The 20,006-nt window shown below is 39.9% G+C and overlaps 1 protein-coding gene and 1 pseudogene across 1 annotated transcript; both read right to left on the bottom strand.

Moving 5' to 3' along the window:
* Positions 1 to 2,943: 2,943 nt before the first annotated feature.
* Positions 2,944 to 5,248, bottom strand: LOC149266570 (heat shock cognate 70 kDa protein-like). The gene is made up of 2 exons (XM_089396996.1): positions 5,079 to 5,248; positions 2,944 to 4,971 (listed from the first exon to the last, which is right to left on the bottom strand). Exon 2 carries the CDS (start codon positions 4,871 to 4,873, stop codon positions 3,056 to 3,058), a length of 1,818 nt encoding a protein of 605 aa, XP_089253122.1. The 5' UTR covers positions 4,874 to 4,971; positions 5,079 to 5,248; the 3' UTR covers positions 2,944 to 3,055.
* Positions 5,249 to 18,359: 13,111 nt separating this feature from the next.
* Positions 18,360 to 19,790, bottom strand: LOC149266569 (heat shock 70 kDa protein 1-like; annotated as a pseudogene).
* Positions 19,791 to 20,006: the final 216 nt, after the last annotated feature.

Genomic DNA, 20,006 nt, shown 5'->3' with positions numbered 1-20,006 from the left:
GCGATATTCATGTCACGTCATCACCTCATAGTCTTAGTCTCTAAAGTTCCTTTCATCACAAGTGGATCTGCTTGAGCTTGCATCTTTGTTCCACCTCGGTGTTGTCAACAAGCTTCCTCTTGCATTCATTACGTGCAGGTGTGCTGCCTTCTATTTCTGCTGATGGCGCTGCTTGCTATAATGCTACTGCCATATTATCTTGATGTCCTTGTCTATGAACAAATTGATTTCTTCATAGGTAGGTGAGCTCATAGACACTTGCCTAAATGCATCCCTAGTTGTGCTCTTAACAGTGTCATTTACTATGCTCTCCTGAAGGCCATTTTACTTGTGCTGCTTAGAGACAAATGAACACCTGTGATGCCTGAAGACATAGCAACACTTATGGAAAGAAATCTTTCAATCGAAAACCAAAACAAACTTGAGGACTGACTTGCAATATACCTGTATGATTGATCGTGAAGGTTGCGCAATTTCCGCCAGGAGGTTGGGAGACTGACTGCTAAAATTGCGCAAGGCACAATCCAGGTTGTCAGGAGGTTGACTAACTGCTGGAACTATGCAATGCATAGTCCATCCTGGTCTGTTGATGATTGAAACTGCGTAATGTGCAATTTCAGTACGCAGTGACATGCAAATAGTAAACTGCATTGTGTAGTTTCTGGGGTTGCCTCCAAGAATTGCGCAATGCAAGCTTGGAGGTTAGTACTGGGCCAACCTTCCACAATTTTTGGATGGAAGGAAAAGCCTTCGCTTCCGGAAATGTGCAGTGCTAGCCGGGCAAGGTACAGTCCGGGCCAAGGCAGCCCAATCCGTCCGACGAGCGACTGAAAACATGAGAAGTCAGAATGCATGGTTAGATGAGTGCAAACAAAAGTGAATGATCATACATGAAAACAACAAGTGAATGATTTAGAAAATGGGAAAGCATGCATGTGTGTGAAGCGAGTCATCGCGACAATGACCATTCGTGCAAATAAATGTGATGCATGCCACAGCAGTGAGATGCAAGCGAAAACTGAAATGGTGCTTCTACAAGCTAACATACATCAAAACAATAGCAAGTGCTCACTGAAATAAAGCAGACATCATTCACACAAAGCGAAACACAAAAGCAACAAAAACGCAACGCAAGACATGAAAGGTGGGCTTACCCCAAGACAACTGAGCTGAATGTCGCAACGACTCCTATATGGAATGTGGGATGTCAGTGATACAAGGTCGATGTGAGGAATGAGCTCTGCAATGTCCAGTTGATGACTTTTGATAAAATTGAGATTGCGACGCGCATGCCACAATTCTAAGAAAAGCAAGTTCAAGGTTATCTTAATAAAGAGAGTTCATGACTGCTTAACTAAGTTGCACAAAATTTAGGAACATCTACAAGTTTCCACAGTGGTAAATGTGGTCCTCTCCAAAATGGGTACATTGAGGGAAATGTGTGTGGGCATCTCCATATTGCAAGAATAAAAAAATAATACCGATAAATGACACTTGAAAAGGAAAATCATATTTAGATATTAAGTTTCATGGATGATTACATGATATAAAATTTAAAACTTTTCCTTACAACTAAAGTTGTTCTTTATAAAGATACGTGTACTAAAAAAATAAGTTGAACCCAACTATAATTATATATCTGAATACAACTCATCCATATCCTTATCTGTACGAACAAAAATAAAACAAAATGCTTGTTCAATAGAATTAGAATGTGGATCGGAAGAAGAGGCAACAACACTTATGGTTGCATCATCACCAATATCAAGAGTAGTAAAAAAATCCATAAAAAATAAAAAATAAAAATCAATTAATTAAATATCTGGAGTGAATAGGATTATGTTTATTAGTTATCAGATGTGTGTTTTTTTTGGCAACATAAGGGTCCCATGCCCTTCTTGGATGCTTGGATGGGCACATAAAAAGGAAAAAAAAACACAAACAGAAAGCATTTGCATTGAAAAACATGGCCGGCCAGCCGTATCATACATCATTTCCAACTTGGGAAATGCTATAGGATAAGGCCAATGACGCATATGTTTTAGTGTTTTTCTCGCCACTTTAGGTACTCATAAATAGGTTGGAGAGTGACATAGCCTCTTAGTTATTCACACTACTTAAGATATAAATACAAATGTTTTTGGCCAAATAAACATTATAAGTTTAAGGGGTTCGTGGTTGTTGCCAATATTATTAGGGATTTTGTTACTTTGGGATAAGTAGAGTCCTAATTCAAATTTTCCTGAATAAAAAAACACTAATCTACATCACAATGTAAACCACTTCGGAAAATTGAATCTCATTATTTTTTAAATCAGAGATGGTTCATACATCTACAAATATACGAATCACTTTAACAAACTTATACGTGTCACATATATCTATTTATCGACTTAGATGAGAATTCATCTTTGCTAAGAGGAACATTTAAATACAATAATTTTATACATTAAATAAAATGAAGCAAACTTATTTGAGAAAAAAATAAAATAAAAAATTTCACTTATGAAAACAAATAAAATACAAAATTTCACTCATGGAAAAAAACAGCCTGCAAAGTTGATGCAGAAACTAAACAAGTCGTCAAACATTTTTCTTTAAAAATCCGTGTTACTTTAAAATTCAAGTTCCTAAACCAGAGTCCCTGTCACTTGAAAATTCAAGAAGATAATGTTTGCCAAGTTAATTTAAGGGCATACAAGCTTAAAAAATCCCGGTCACTATAATTTTCAAGTTCCTAAACCAGGCTCCCTGTCACTTAAAAATTCAGGAAGATAATGTTTGCCAAGTTAAATTAAGGGCATACAAGCATTCCTCATAGCTTTATGTTTTGGCACTCACAACCATCTTAATTTGGATAAATAACACAGCTGCCTATCATAAAAGGGCTAAAATTTCCTGTATTGTTCGCAGACGAGAAAGACATAGCATTATCTCAGTATGGAATATAATGTTTACTGCATTATGAAAGAGGAACTATATATCATAACTAATACATCCTAAATTAACATGCTATGAACTTTGGAAAAGCTTCAGTAAATTTATGTTTAGCGTGTCAAAGGCTGCATTTGCTTGTCAAACCTCTCAATTTCTCTTCCAACTCGAAAAGCTGCGCACTCTCGTTCTCATCCAACCATTCCTCCACACTATTCAGCATCTGCACAATATCTGCTGCCACTGTCACATTCATCTCTCTCTTGCTCAAGGCTTCTTTCACTCTGCTTCTCATGTTGTAAACGTAATTCTCTAAATCGACTCTGGCACTGTGCTTCTTCTTTACCTCTTCATCCTCCCTTCTGAATCTCTCGGCATCACCCGTCATTTTCTCGATCTCCTCTTTGCTCAGCCGACCACCATCGTTCGTTATGGTAATAAAATTGCTTACCCTACTTCCCCTGTCCCGGGCTGACACCTTCAGAATTCCGTCTGCGTCCAATTCAAAGACAACTGCAAGGCTTGGCACTCCACAACGGGCCGCCGGAATTCCACTCAACTGAAATTCACCCAGCAGATTGTTGTCCGCAACCATTGCTCTCTCGCCTTCATACACTGGAAAAGACACTTCTACCTGATTGTCACGCAATGTAGTGTAAGAAGCCTCTCTCCGAGCTGGAATGAGAGTATTTCTGGGAACGACTACAGACATTACACCCTCATTAATATTGATTCCAAGGCTCAAAGGCGTGACATCCATGAGGACGAATTGGATGCCTTCATTGTTTAAGGCTGCCGCCTGAAGTGCAGCGCCATGTGCAACAGCCTCATCAGGGTTTATGCTTTTGCAGAGTGTTTTTCCATGGAAGAAATCTTGAAGGAGTTCCTGTACCTTTGGAATGCGAGTAGAACCCCCTACTAAAACCACTTCGTTAATTTGCTCTTTGTTCATCCCGGCGTCTTCCAGACATTGTCTGAGGATTCGCATGCACTTATCGAAGAAATCGGTAATGAGCTCTTCGAATTTGGCTCTCGTAATCTTCATGTGAAAATCCAGACCTTCGTAGAGACAGTCAATATCAATCATAGTCTCTACCACTGAAGACAAATTTCTTTTTGCCCTTTCGCATTCTGAACGGAGTCTCCGAAGGGCTTTGGCGCTTGTGGTAATGTCCTTTCTGTATTTTCTCTTGAAATTTTCAACACAGTATTTGAGCATCCGATTGTCAAAATCTTCGCCACCCAAATGTGTGTCCCCTCCAACAGCCTTCACCTCAAATTTACCTCCCTCCACAGTAACAATGGAAACATCAAAGGTACCTCCTCCAAGGTCGAAAACCAAGACGGTATTTTTACTATTGGAAGAATAAACCTCACCATGAAACCCATAAGCTATAGCTGCAGCGGTTGGTTCATTAATAATTTTCATGGCGTTAAGACCGGCAATGTTGGCCGCATCTCTAGTAGCCTTCCTCTGAGAATCGCTAAAATAGGCCGGCACTGTGATCACGGCATTCTTGACATCAGAGTTTAGGTATGCTTCGGCTGTCGTCTTCATTTTAACTAATACCATCGAAGAGATCTCTTCGGCTGCAAACATCTTCCTCTCGCCCTTATAATGAACTTGGATAACAGGCTTTCCATTGTCTCCGGCGACAACAGTGAAAGGCCAGAGTTGAACGTCACTCTGCACAGAGGAATCAGTGAACCGCCTTCCAATAAGTCTCTTGGCATCGAAGACGGTGTTGTGCGGATTATTTGCGATCTGATATTTGGCAGCATCTCCAACAAATCTCTCAGAGGGAGTGAAGGCAACAATGGAAGGAGTGGTTCGGTTTCCCTGATCATTAACAATAACCTCCACTCCATCATGCTCCCAAACTGCTACGCAGCTGTAGGTTGTTCCAAGATCTATGCCGATTGCCTTGCCTTTACTCATTGCACGCACCTATGGGATTCAGAGGTTTGCATTATGCCAAGGAACAAGGTGTCACTGCATCATTCCAAGAAAAAAATGCAGTCCTTCAAGCTAAGCTCCTACACATTAGCAAAAAGAAAACCATGAATAACAGATTTAAGATGCAGATGAGGAAACCCTACCGAATAACTTCACTTTGTTTAAAAGTAATGGGGAGAAATCTCACGGAAGATAGAGCAATAGGCCCGATGGGGCCGCCTAGCTAATGCCTGGAGGATAGCCCGCTTCTACTCCCTCCGATGAGTTCACCTGTTCCCTTTGGTGCCAAATCTAACTGAATCTGGGCAGTGCATGGGCTAAATCGTAGGAGTTTAAAGTTGAACCTATCCTCTGGCAGAGGCCTCGCCGATTCACCTTCTCATTTATTTAAAAAACTTCAATAGTGTCCAGGCAAAAAAAAAATAACAATCAAGAATGAAAGAAAAAGAGACTCCGAGCAAAATTCATTAACCAACAATTTACCTCTTATTCTTTTATTTTCTTTATAAAACTCCGAAGAAACCCCCGCTAACAAACATTTACCCACGTTCGCACGATGGCCAGCAATAAAGACTCCCCCCGAAACCCTGCGTGGACCAATGAGTCCGTACATCCCCCAAGAAATGGAGATATCATCATGATAATTCCCTACAATCCACGACAGCGAGCAATAAAAACCCGTCATCTTCGTTCAATGTCCAGGTGCTCCCGATTCCAGCGGGTATATACAATGTAGAGGCCAGAATTAAATATCCATGATCCCAAAAGGCTGGATTCAACGATTCATACGTTGTTCAATGTGCACGTAATCAGTTCTAGATCGATAAAACAGGTAAAAGTGTAGTTTTTTCAGGAAGAAAAAGCGTGATATATTCATAAAAGAAGATTACATATTGCAAATGCAAGAAGCATATGCAGGGAACCTAGATCGAGCCACTACAAAAAGTGGATCAAGCGTAGTTTACTTAACCGTGAAATGGGTTTTTAAGAGTATTTTTTCAATTTTAATCAAAATTTACTGTTTTTTTTATATGGTTTTTAATTTTGGTTTTTTTTATTTTTAGTTAGTTTTTAAAATTTTAAACAGATTTGATGAAATTTGTTAAAGTTTGGAAAAAATTAATATTAAAATTAATATTTTGAAAACTAAAAAATAATTTCTAATTTTCTAAAATGTAAAGGGTTTTTTGTTTTTTGTTTTTTCTAATGGGTTGATGAATAAATTCTAATTTTCTAAAATGTATAGTTGATAATTTTTGTTTTTTAATATTTTTTGAAATATAAAAATATAAAAATAAAAAATTTAATAAAAGTTTCTATTAGCCAAATGTTATAATAATGATTGTTGCACAACACAATGCCATGTAGATAGCTACCCACCATAATTTAAGGAAGTAGTTTTTTTTCCGAAGGTGGCAAAACCTATCAAACTCAGGTGTCAAACCAACAGTGAGGACAGCGATCTCTGGCTGCTATCCGTGAATGTCGGTTTGACTCATCACCGTTATCAAGGAAAACCACGCCACCTGTAATAACCCGCTGGTGGTCCGTAAGGGAGTAGGCTTTCACTCCTGCCAGATGCCTCTGGGTCTTGGGCCGTTAACTTGTTTCCTTACGTCCGAGGAAGACGAGCTCTTAGCCAAGCAGAAGCAGTTTTACGGCATACTCCAGGCCGAATAATTTAAGGAAGTAGTTGCGTAAACAAGTGTAATATGAAATTAATTTAATGTTAATTTTTTATATTAGTTTTTAGTATTATATTATTTAAAAATTATATTAAAGTATATTTAATTTAAATGTATGTTTCATATATATAGTTTTATATAAATTTAAAATTATCAATAAAGTTATATTATTATTATTTTTTAAAATTATTAATTACTTTTTTTATAGGAGGCAGGTACTAAGCAACAACGCTCCATATTACAATTTTAAAAACTTGAGTTCAAACCGTTTACTTTGTATAATTTGAGTCATTTAAGAATTTTTTAGGGTATTGAATTCATTTATGCATTTTTTAAATTGTATAGTAGGATTTCAAGGAAAAAGACCATTTCATCTATATTCATTATTCATTATTTTATTATTATACTTTATATATATATAGACGCCATATAATTAATAGATGAAATGATGTTAGGAAATACCATTTCTAGCAAAATTACCATTTCTTGTAGTTTAAAATGCACTTTTGAATGCATGAATAGATTTAGCACTCGAAAAAATCATGGAGACACTCTAACTTTGCATATTAAACAACTTAAAATTACAATTCTTAACAATTGACAACATGGAAAGGGGTGGTTTCACCCATGAGTTTGACTACGGTGTATATTTAGTTTACTCAAAAATTATCTTTATATATTACATGGGTTTTAGAATTTTAATTTAATTCTCAATAATTATTTGGTGGATGGTAGGATTTAATCTCCATGAAATATTTTAGGATTTAGTGTTTTACATAAATTAAAAGTTGATATTTCTCTCCAAAGTAGCTATGTTTTTTTGTTTTAAAATTACATTACTTAATTTCAAAAAATGTCATATGAGTATGGATTATGTATTTTTGGACTTGTGGTATGCATATTGTAAAAAATTATATTTAAAATTAAGAATCCCCATAACAAAGTGAGGATGAAATTTAAACACATAAATGTTTAATATATACTAATTATTTTTACAAATAATAAATTAGATATTAAATCCATCAAAGAGGAAATGAACAAGCTAATTGAGCTAGACCATGAGTGCAATAAAAAATCCTTGAATATTATAATTGCTAATATAAAAGAATAGAAATATGGCCTTAAGTAGTACAAATAATAAATTAGATATTAAATCCATCAAAGAGGAAATGAACAAGCTAATTGAGCTAGATCATGAGTGCAATAAAAAAATCCTTGAATATTATAATTGCTAATGTAAAAGAATAGAAAGATGATGATGCATTAGAAATAGTAAGAAAAGAACTAAAAATAAGTTACAAATTGAAACAACTGAAGCAAGAAGGTTGGAAAGACCAAAATGAAAATAATAAATAGGAATTTGGTACACTTTGGATCCACTTTTGGAACTATCGTAGCTTTCCATGGTGTAAAGGTATTATGTTAAGTTGGATCCCAAGTGAAGTTTGTAACAACCCCTGGTCGATTTTCCATGTAAAAACATACAAGACCAAGGTCATGGGACACATATTCTAAGCTAAATGGTGGTAAAACATCCTAGTGTGTAGAATTTTATTATAGATTCAAATTGAAGATTGTGATATGCTAAAACAATTGACTTGAATCTACGCTACTCATCAACGGAAACAAAAATTGAACGATGAAATCACGAAGTAAAAAAGGAAGCACACATAACACAATAATTTTCTAGGGAAAGCCTCAGGTAAAAACCCCTGCTATTGTTGATTTTTGGTAGCATCAGATGTGCTCTAGCATTCAAATTTGGAGGAGAGGCTAAGACACATGAGATCTCCAAGACCCAGAAATCGTTTTGAGAAATTCCACCCAGATGAGGAGTTATGAAAATAATTAATATTTTTAATGGGTTCCTAAGTCTAAACTTAGGAAAATAAAAATATTAATGGGTATTAATAAAGATAAGGGTGAGAATATTCTAAGAAACGAGGATCAAGTCTGTTATAATCTTAGCCGTTGACTAGGGACTTAATCTCGGCCATTGATTTGTCAACAGGAAAAGTATAAGAGAATACTTGAGGATCATTTGGAGATACACCGACAGACACTCAGTATCTCAAGGAAAATAGATTCACAAGTAGAGGAGATCGATTTCAGAGGGAGAGTTGCAGGGTGGAGGAAGAGGAGGGCATCAACAGCAGGCAGTGGTAGGGGAGGAGGTGACGTAGGGATAGTGGGAGACAACGCAGAGAGAGACGCAATCCAGAGGAGAGACGCAAAGCCTATGCAGGTTGACGCAGAGGGACACAGAGCCACGCTGGGCCACGCAGAGTGATGCAGGGGTGATGCAAATGTGGGAGCAAGGTCTCCAAAGTGTCAAAAGGCTTCAAATGGAAAGTATCAAGTGCTTTCTTTCAATTTCTTTGTAAAATCATTCATTGTAAAAGAAATTTCTACTGAAGATTAATAAAACCCTCATCTGTTGCACTGGTTTTCCCACATTAGGTTTTTCCGGGGACCATTGTCAAAAAATAACTATGTTGATGTGATTGGTTCTTGTGCATGTATTTTTCTCTGGGTAATTATGTGATAACTGCAATAGAATGTATTTTAATATTTACTGAAGGAATTTCATATATAACTTATTGTGAATAATAAGTAGGTGAAATAAATCAGTTGCTGCAGTAGTAGAATTTCAGTTTAGAAATTTTCACATGGTATCAAAGCAGAGATCTGGCAACTGGAGAGGAAAATCGATTATGGGTCAAGAGCATGATGCAGAGGCATCCACTCAAGGGGACTTGCGCATATTACCAAAATAATGCACTAGGGACATAAATTACAATTATTTTGTTTTAGCTTCCAAATTGGAAGAAGAATTTGCTTCCTTAGCAAGCTCTACCTCCTCGGAGGTTTGGTATATAGACAGTGGAGCTTCCTGGCATATGACAGGAATCTGAGAATGTTTTTCAGATTATCAGGAAGAAAGAATGAATTTTCAGATCACCATGGGAAATAAGGCAAAGTGTACTCTAGTAGGAAGAGGTACTATAGTTTTTCAAACTGAAGCAGGAGAGCGGCTTCAAGAAACCAATGTGTTGCATATGCTAGGATTTGGGGTGAACTTAATTTCTGTATCTCAACTTCAGAACAAGGGATATGATGTTTTCTTCATTAAGGAGAAATTATATGTCAAACACCTGAGTTGGAAAAAGAAGGCTCATATTGGAATCAGAAGTAACAGGTTGTACAGGTTGCAGCTAAAATCACCAATGGCACTGATAGGCAGTAATGGAGACAAAGATTTGAATGAACTATGGCATAGGAAGATGGGACACTTACACCATGGGTCTCTGAGAATTCTCAGGAAAACAATATAATGAATTCCAGAACTAAGTACTGAACGAGATTATGTATGCAAAGGGTGTGCTCTGGGAAAGTATGCTAAAGCAACATTTTCCAGAAGTAACAATAGGGCTAAGAGTGTGCTAGGATTGATACACTCAGACATCTGTGAACTGATGTCCACAAAATCTCTTAGTGGTGTTGAATACTTCATTACCTTCATCGATGACCATTCCAGGAAGACTTGGATCTACTTTCTGAAAACCAAAGATGAGGTTTTCGGTCGATTCAAAGAGTTCAAGGCTCTAATGGAGAATCTGACGGGAAAGAGGATAAAAGTGTTGCACTCAGACAATGGTGGAGAGTATGTTGACAATGACTTCACCGATTTTTCTGCTAAGGAAGGCATCAGAAGAGAGTGGACAGCTCCCTACAATCCAGAGCAGAATGGAGTAGAAGAAAGGAAAAACGAGATTATTGTGGAAGCAGCTAGGGCAATGTTGTATGGGCTGGATATGCCTAAATTCCTGTGGGCAGAAGCATGCAGCACGACAGTTTATGTCCAGAATAGGACTCCTCACAGGGCATTGGGAAAGATCACTGCAGAGAAGGTCTTCACCGGGAAGACACTTGAAGTCAGTCATTTCAGGATATTTGGAAGTTTAGCATATTGTCGTATACTCAAAGAGAAGAGAAAGAAATTAGATCAAACTGATGAAAAAGGATATCTTGTGGCATATAGTGAGAATGCTAAGGCATATAGAGTCTATATTCTAGGGAGTAGGAAGGTAGTAGTTCGGCTGATCCAGATTTAAGTAGGAACGCAATAGATTACAGAGATAACCATAAATATAGAGATGAAATAACCATAAAAACAGAGATGCAGCGGAAATAATACTTCATTTCATTAATGGAGAATACTGAAATATGCTTACAAATAGAAATAACCCAGCTAGGGCGATGGTAGCTTATCTCTGAGAAGAGATGTGTCGGCTACATGCCTCTGAACTGTTTCGAACTGTCTTTACAATGAGGCTCGAAGGCCTATTTATTATTGAGAAACAATGGAAAACCCTTCACATTCCAAAACCTAACCCTAGAAGATGAAACGCCAAATTGTGGGCCCCGTTTTGGGGTGAGTTGGACAGCCAACTTCCCGGGGTCGCGAATTGGTCGTCTTATCTCCGTTTGACGCGCATGATAGCCCGTTGGAAAGATCTCTCCGAGGACTACGACGGAAAAGACGATTTTTATCAAAAAAATCGTTGGCGGTGGATTTCCCAAAAAACGTCGTTTAGGGCCTCAAAACGGCTCCGGAAGTTTAGGACCCGAAAAACTGCTAAAAATAGTAAACTGCACTATAATTAAGGAAAGTGAAAAACTGAAAGAGACAGTTGTGGGGGTCCAAATGGGATAGGTGGGTGGCCACCAACATCCACCTGGATCATTCCTCCCCCCTTAGGAAGCAATGGTCCCCATTGCGTTGAGTTCCTCCCTGAGATGAGGAAGCTTCTGCTGAGCTGGGTCTCTGGTGAGCTGTTCTGCAATCTCTAATGTGTCCAGAAATGGTGGGAAGCATGGTCGACGACGGTCCACATTGAACACTCGGTGCAAGCGAAGGAATGGAGGAATGCTTTGCTTCAAAGCATTGTTGCCCGTAGCCTTGGTACTGGTGTAAGGACCATGTCGGAGTGGCCTGAGCTTCTGATGGGTTCTGGTAAGGCGTTCTTTCTGTCGATGCAACCAAACTTTGTTCCCCACCTGAAACTTGTGTGGTACCCCCGTGGGTGAGAAGAAGTTGTTCCTGTGTTCTGTTCTGACTGTATCCCTCTGTTGCTGCTGCTGCGTGGAGGAACCCTTCGTGGGGGTCATGGATGTAGCAACGATCTTCCCCTTACTTTGGGAGCGAACCAGACAGAAAATAAATTTCCTAGTCTGTGAGATGAGCTTGCTGCCTTTCTTAGCAGTGATCAAAGAGGTGGCAGTAGGTGGGGCTACCTCCGGTATCCTGTATAATGAATTATCCAAAGAAATAATGACAGCGCGAGGCCTTGACTCATACACAGCATGTCGCCTCCACAAGTATGGTTGGCCTAATAGTACATCACAAACATCCAGAGGTGTAACATCACATAATACCTCGTCTGTGAAGGGCTTGATGCTGTAGGGAAGGCGGCACTGCTGGCGAACTTTGAGATCTCGTCCTTCGTGAAGCCACCCGATACTGTATGGCTGCGGGTGTGGTGTAGTCGGTAGGCCCAACCGCTTCACGACCTCTACTGAAATGAGGTTCTTTTGGCTGCCACTGTCGACAATAAATTGCAGTGGCGAACCCTTCACCCACATTTGTGAGTGGAAAAGACGTTCCCCCTCCTCTGGCTCTTCGGGCTCATTCTTTTGGATCTTGGCAGTGGCAACAGTGGCACTAGGATCCGCATCAATGATCTGCTTCCCTTTACCATTCCCCTTGTCGGGTTCTGGCTCAGAGTCGGAACATGCATCTGATTCGGAAGCCTTCAACTCGGCCACCAGCGACTGCTTGGTCCGACACTCACTTGTGTTATGAGTGGGACTCTTGTGGAACTCACACCACTTTCCTGTGTCCTTCTTCGGCTTCGTGGTGGTGTTCTTTTCTTGCGGCTTCGAGGGGTTGTCTTGGGTCACCCCGCCTTGGCTTTGTCCTTTAGGCTTCGGATTTGTAGATCCAAAGTCTCGCTTCTTCTGTTTGAACTTTTGCTCGATTTTGACAGCGTATCGGTATGTTGTGCCGAGTGAGGAGATGTTCAAGAACTCCATCTCTTCCTGGATGTATCTGTGTAGGCAGCCGCGGTATTTGAGTACCAGATGCAGCTCAGAATCTTTGATACCCAACTGTGTGCGAAGGGTATGAAAAATATTTGTGAACTCTGGCACATCTTGGTCTCGTCCCTGCCGCAGTGTGGTCCATTTGATGTATTTGTCCTCATAGCTTTTGACAGGGTAGTACTGCTCCTTGATGGCATCCCGGAAGTCATTCCAAGTGGGGGCGGCTGAAAACAATGAGCCTGTACTTTCATTCTTCTGCTTGCAGTATGTTTCCCACCAGTCCTTGACGTGGGGGGCTGCTTTGAGAAGAGCGAAAATAATCTTTTCCCGACTTGAAAATTCATGAACAGAAAAATACCCATCTAGCAGATTTAACCATTTATCTACGGCATCTACGTCTATTTGACCCTCGAAGATGGGGATTTCAAAATTAACTTGTACCTTAAACGGTGTAGCGTTTCCAGAGTAGCTGTTGGAAGCCGATGCGTCGCCTCTGGGTAGCCGCTGAAGGATCTGCGCAAAGCTATCCATCATCGCGTTCCTTTGCCGCTCGAGGGCTTCTTCGAGCAAGATTCTGATAGGATCTCCTGCCCCCTCGTCTTTCTTCTCATCCGCCATGGGAGGTCGTCGAGATTTGTGAGGCTTGTCTTGCAAAGGTTCGACCAATTCAAGCCCTAACTCCTTATATCCCGACCTCGTTGGGGACATGCAAAGAAAAACAAAGAAAAAGCAGCCCGCTCTGATACCACTGATCCGGATTTAAGCAGGAACGCAATAGATTACAGAGATAACCATAAATATAGAGATGCGATAACCATAAAAACAGAGATGCAGCGGAAATAATACTTCATTTCATTAATGGAGAATACTGAAATATTCTTACAAATAGAAATAACCCAGCTAGGGTGATGGTAGCTTATCTCTGAGAAGAGATGTGTCGGCTACATGCCTCTGAACTGTTTCGAATTGTCTTTACAATGAGGCTCGAAGGCCTATTTATTATTGAGAAACAATGGAAAACCCTTCACATTCCAAAACCTAACCCTAGAAGATGAAACGCCAAATTGTGGGCCCCGTTTTGGGGTGAGCTGGACAGCCAACTTCCCGGGGTCGTGATTGGTCGTCTTATCTCCGTTTGACGCGCATGATAGCCCGTTGGAAAGATCTCTCCGAGGACTACGACGGAAAAGACGATTTTTATCAAAAAAATCGTTGACGATGGATTTCCCAAAAAACGTCGTTTAGGGCCTCAAAACGGCTCCGGAAGTTTAGGACCAGAAAAACTGCTAAAAATAGTAAACTGCACTATAATTAAGGAAAGTGAAAAACTGAAAGAGACAGTTGTGGGGGTCCAAATGGGATAGGTGGGTGGCCACCAACATCCACCTGGATCATCGGCGGGATGTAAAGTTCATGGAGGATAGAGCTTTCAGGAATTCTCAAGAAATGCCTCTCGAGGAGCAGTTGAAAGACGAGTCGTTAGTCAAACCACTTCAACCAACAGAAACTAGTACTAGAAATTCTCCTAAAGACAAAGATTTATAACAGGAAGAATCTCAGGAAGAGGAAGAGCTGATAGATGTGCCTACTACCAGTGGAAGAACAAGCTAGGAACTCCGATAGATTCTACGGGATGCAGAAGACTTCATTGCTGCACCTAGGAATAGTAAAAGGGAGTGAAGACAACCATACAGATACCGGGCCTTAGTAGCTCAGGTTGGGGAACCTTCTAGTTTTCAGGAGGCCGTTCAACATCAAGTATGGGTGGATGCTATGGTGGAGGAATACAACTCTATAATGGTCAATGATGTTTGGGAAGTGGTACCTAGGCCTCAGGACAAATCAGTGGTAGGTTCAAGATGGATGTACAAGGTCAAATATGTTGCAGACGGTAGTGTGGAGAAATACGAAGCCAGGTTTGTGGCTAAGGGGTATGCTCAGAAGGAAGGGATAGACTACAAAGAAACCTTCACCCTAGTAGCCATGTATACTTCTATTAGAACCATGATATCTCTTGCAACACAGATGGGGTGGGAGATTCATCAGATGGATGTCAAGACGACATTCTTGAACGGGGTAATAGAAGAGGAAGCATACATTGAACATCCAGAAGGTTTTGAGACACATGATAAGAAATATCATGTATGTAGATTAAAGAAAGCCTTGTATGGGCTTAAACATGCACCTAGGGCATGGTACGGTCGAATTGATGGTTACTTGCAGAATATGGGGTTCGTCAAGAGTGATGCAGACCCTAATCTCTACTATCTGGTTGTAGACAATGAGACACTAATCCTATTTTTATATGTGGATGATCTCTTCCTGACAGGATCATCCAGGATCATCAAAGACTACAAGAAGAACCTATCCACATAATTCAACATGAAGGATTTGGGACAAATGCATTATTTCATGGGGTTGGAAGTTTGGCAACAAAAGGGTGAGATATTCCTTGGACAAGGGAGATATCCTACAGAAATATTAAAGAGATTCAGGATGCAAGACTATAGACCTATGTCTACTCCAATTATCACTAACTGGAAGAAGATTGATGCATTAGAAGATAAAGACGTTGATCCCACCTTGTTCAGATAGCTTATAGGGTCCCTGATGTATCTGGTCAATACCAAGCTAGACATTTGTTACACTGTCAACACCCTCAATTAGTTCATGGTGGAACCTAAGAGGGCGCACTCGGCAACAACCAAACATGTTCTCAGGTATATACAAGGAACAATCGAGCATGAACTATTGTAAACCAGAGGCAATGACATCAGGCTGAGTGGGTTCACTGAAGCGGATTGGGCTGAAATTTCAGTAGATCGAAAAAGTACAACTGGGTATTGTTTCAACATTGCATCAGGAATGACCTCCTGGTGCAGTAGGAAACATAAATCCGTGGCTCTGAGCTCAACTAAAGAAGAATGTATGGCAGCTACCATAGCTTCGTGCGAAGCCATATGGCTTAGGAAATTGCTTATGAATCTATTCAGGAGAAGGATGGAAGCGACGAGGATCATGTGTGATAATCAGAGTTGCATCAAGCTCTCTGAATATCCAATATTTCATGATCGGTCGAAGCACACTGATATCAGGTGTCACTTTGTTAGAGACTGTGTCCAACAAGGGGCAGTATAATTGAGATACACTCCTACAGGAGAACAGGTGGCAAACATCCTCAACAAGGCTCTAAGAGGAACACATTTTGTTTATTTCAGGGAGAAGATGGGGATGGTAAAGAATCCATTTCAGTAGCAGAAATGGATAAGTGTCAGGAGTTGCAGTGCAGCAGTTAGCAATGGTAGTTATATGGGAAACATGATGCAGCATGTTGAGAGGGAGCTGCAGTACAGATGCGGCAGTGGCAGTGGTAGTGTCATGGCAAGAAGTATAGGAAGTAGCAATGCAGGGGATGTGAGGCAGTAGGCCAAGCATCAGCACAGGTACTGATGCGGAAGATGAGTGTGATGTTTCTATAGTGAAACATTGCTAGAGCACATTCCTCGCTAAGAGGGAGTGTTTATTTTTGGTAGCGTCGAATGTTCTCTAGCCTTGAAATTTGGAGGAGAGGCTAAGACACATGAGATCTCCAAGACCCATAAATCGTTTTGATAAATTCCACCTGGATGAGGAGTTATTAAAATAATTAATATTTTTAATGGGTTCCTAAGTCTAAACTTAAGAAAATAAAAATATTAATGGGTATTAATAAAGATAAGGGTGAGGAGCTTCTAAGAGATGAGGATCAAGTCTGTTTTAATATTAGCTATTGATTAGGGACTTAATCTATGATCTGAAATTGATTGCTAGTTAATGTCGTACTAGTATCATTTCCAGATATAAAATTTTCTTTGTTTTGATTTTCTTATCCATAAAGAGTTTATCCATGAGCATGTGATTGTCAATTCATCTAACTTGGTGAAATTTAGTGTTTTGCATGAACTTAAAAGCATGAATTTAAATGGATGAACATCAGCATATAAAAACACAGTAAGCACAAATAACAGAGCTCAATACACATTTTTTTTTTAAGGAGTTCACCCCGCCTGGGCTACATCTCCTTGGTCCAGCTTCATAGTGTGGCCCTTTGTATTAGCTTCAATAGTGCTCAAATTTATGTTACATGCATCCAATTCTCTTGGAACCTTCCAATGAGTTTAAAAAATTAAAATATATCAGAAATGACTATTTGTTTACTCAATTTGGCTACCAGCTGCTCTGGGAATGGCCTCCAACACCTGGTGGCCCTCGGCTTAAAAAATCTTCAAGTGACCAAAAACACCTATAGATGACCTCTTTTTCCTCTGAAACATGCTCCAATCAATTCCCAACATGCCAATTAGCCAAAAATGATTATTCATTTTCGAAATTTGGTTGAGAATTGAGTAAGTTATGGTTCAAACAAATTTTCCTACAAAACCTCCGCTAAATCTGGAGCACTGCCTGTTAAGTCCGCCAAATTTGGTGGCAGCTCTGAATTTGGTGGATCCTCCAAAATCTCCTCCAACTTAATCATTGATTAATTAAAGGCTAAATGGAATTAATTAATATTAATCGTGATTAGTGCACTAAGCACATTTACCTGGCCCTTGGTCGCGTGCTTGAGGTCGCATGGAGAGGGGGTTGGCCCCGCAGAGTTGGCTCCCTCTCTCGCCGACGGATTGCGGTTCACATAAATATAATATCACGCCCACATTTTTTAAACCTACATGACTTGATACGTTGGTAGGGTATTGACTTTGGGAGGGTAGGTCTTAGGTTCAAACCAGCCCTCCATCCATCCCATATATTTTTTTGCATACCATTTAATACATTGAACCATAACAAATTTAAATGCGATTTGAATGTAAAACATTTAAAATTGCATAAATAAATAATAATTATATATAATATATAATAATATTTAATTAAAAATAAATTCAAATTTCACCTTGGAGTCAAACTGGCAAATCTGAAGATGAAACTTGTTGTTACTGACTGAAACTAGAGAATATTCTTCGCATGCTGACTGGGCATCCAGTCAACTCTAGTCAAATTTTGACTTTGACTTTTTTTACCAAACTTTCAGAAGCTCTAACTTTTGCATACGATGTCGGTTGTTTGAACCATTCACAGGATTGGAATCCTAACAAGGAGCTCTATCGATTCATTCAGGTCTAAAGTAATTCTGAGCACTTTCATTTTTTTAGCTAAAATACCGATCCCTGATCATTTCTCCCCACTAGAAGCCTTTTGGACCCCAAAATCTCTCTTGATCACTGATTATGTTGATGAGGGGACTGTTCCCTCAGTCTTCCAGTCTTTATCCATTGAAATTTTCCTAATTTCGTCATTTGGAGCTTTAGATAAAAAGTCAAATTTTTCCTTGATTCCAACGATCTTCATAGAGGACTTTAACCATCTCAGTCAAAGTGTAGAAAGCTTTCTTGAATTCTTCCTCTTCTGAAGAGGGACCTTCATGCTCTCTGTTCTCCAACATAATGGCTATGGATTCAAGCTCATTTGTTTGTATTGATTGCACCTCTTCAATCACTTCAGCCTCTTGTGCAATCTGTGCCTCTTCTATCTCAACTGATCGAGATGGACTTGAGGTGATTAAGGTGCTGCCTTGAGTGGTCCTTTGGGTGAGGATGGTTCTTTCTTATCCTTCTTCCTTCTTGTCCTAATCTCACGACTAGCTATCTGAAGCTTCCCTTCTCCTCTCTGGCAACTTCACCCTTGTAATCATAACAACAATTGCAACTATTGTTGTCCGTAATCATTGCTCTCTCACCTTCATACGCTCGAAAAGACACTTCTACCTGATTGTCACACGTTGTAGTGTAAGAAGCCTCTCTCTGAGTTGGAATGGGAGTATTTCTGGGAACGACTACAGAGATTACACCCTCTTTAATACTAACTCCAAGGTTCAAAGGCGTGATATCCATGAGGACGAATTGGATGCCTTCATTGTTCAAGGCTGCCCCCTGAAGTGCAGCGCCATATGCAATAGCCTCATCAGGGTTTATGCTTTTGCAAAGTTTTTTACCATGGAAGAAATCTTGAAGGAGTTCCTGTACCTTTGGAATGCGAGTAGAACCCCCTACTAAAACCACTTCGTTAATTTGCTCTTTGTTCATCCTGGTGTCTTCCAGACATTGGCTGAGGATTCGCATGCACTTATCGAAGAAATCGGTATTGAGCTCTTCGAATTTGGCTCTCGTAATCTTCATGTGAAAATCCAGACCTTCGTAGAGACAGTGAATATCAATCATAGTCTCTACCACTGAAGACAAATTTCTTTTTTCCCTTTCGCATTCTGAACGGAGCCTCCGAAGGGCTTTGGCGCTTGTGGTCATGTCCTTTTTGTATTTTCTTTTGAAATTATCAACACAGTATTTGAGCATCCAATTGTCAAAATCTTCGCCACCCAAATGTGTGTCCCCTCCGACATCCTTCACCTCAAATTTACCTCCCTCCACAGTAACAATGGAAACATCAAAGGTACCTCCGCCAAGGTCGAAAACCAAGACGATATTTTTTCTATTGGAGGAATAAACCTAACTATGAAACCCATAAGCTATCACTGCAGCGATGGGTTCATTAATAATTTTCATGGCGTTAAGACTGGCAATGTTGGCCACATCTCTAGTAGCCTTCCTCTTAGAATCGCTAAAATAGGTCGGCACTGTGATCACGGCATTCTTGACATCAGAGTTTAGGTATGCTTCGGCTGTCGTCTTCATTTTAACTAATACCATCGAAGAGATCTCTTCGTCTGCAAACATCTTCCTCTCGCCCTTATAATGAACTTGGATAACAGGCTTTCCATTGTCTCCGGCGACAACAGTGAAGGGCCATAGTTGAACGTCACTCTGCACAGAGGAATCAGTGAACCGCCTTCCAATAATTCTCTTGGCATCGAAGACTGTGTTGTGGGGATTATTTGCAATCTGGTATTTGGCGGCATCTCCAACAAATCTCTTAGAGGGAGTGAAGGCAACAATGGATGGAGTGGTTCGGTTTCCCTGATCATTAACGATAACCTCCACTCTATCATGCTGCGAAACTGCTACGCAGCTGTAAGTTGTTCCAACATCTATGCGGATTGCCTTGCCTTTACTCATTGCACGCACCTATGGGATTCAGAGGTTTGTATTATACCAAGGAACAAAGTTGTCACTGCATCATCCCAAGGAAAAAAACAGTCCTTCAAACTAAGCTCCAACACATTGGCAAAAAGAAAACCATGAATAACAGATTTAAGATGCAGATGAAGAAACCCTACCTAATAACTTCACTTTGTTTAAAAGTAATAGGGAGAAATCTCGCGGAAGATAGAGCAA

Source organism: Pinus tabuliformis, chromosome 6 (genome assembly GCF_031772625.1).
Source record: "Pinus tabuliformis cultivar Carrire ecotype Pingquan chromosome 6, CPIR1, whole genome shotgun sequence".
NCBI classification, from domain to species: domain Eukaryota; kingdom Viridiplantae; phylum Streptophyta; class Pinopsida; order Pinales; family Pinaceae; genus Pinus; species Pinus tabuliformis.
Note: the sequence above shows the minus strand (reverse complement) of the source record. Positions and strands in the feature narration are given on the sequence as shown.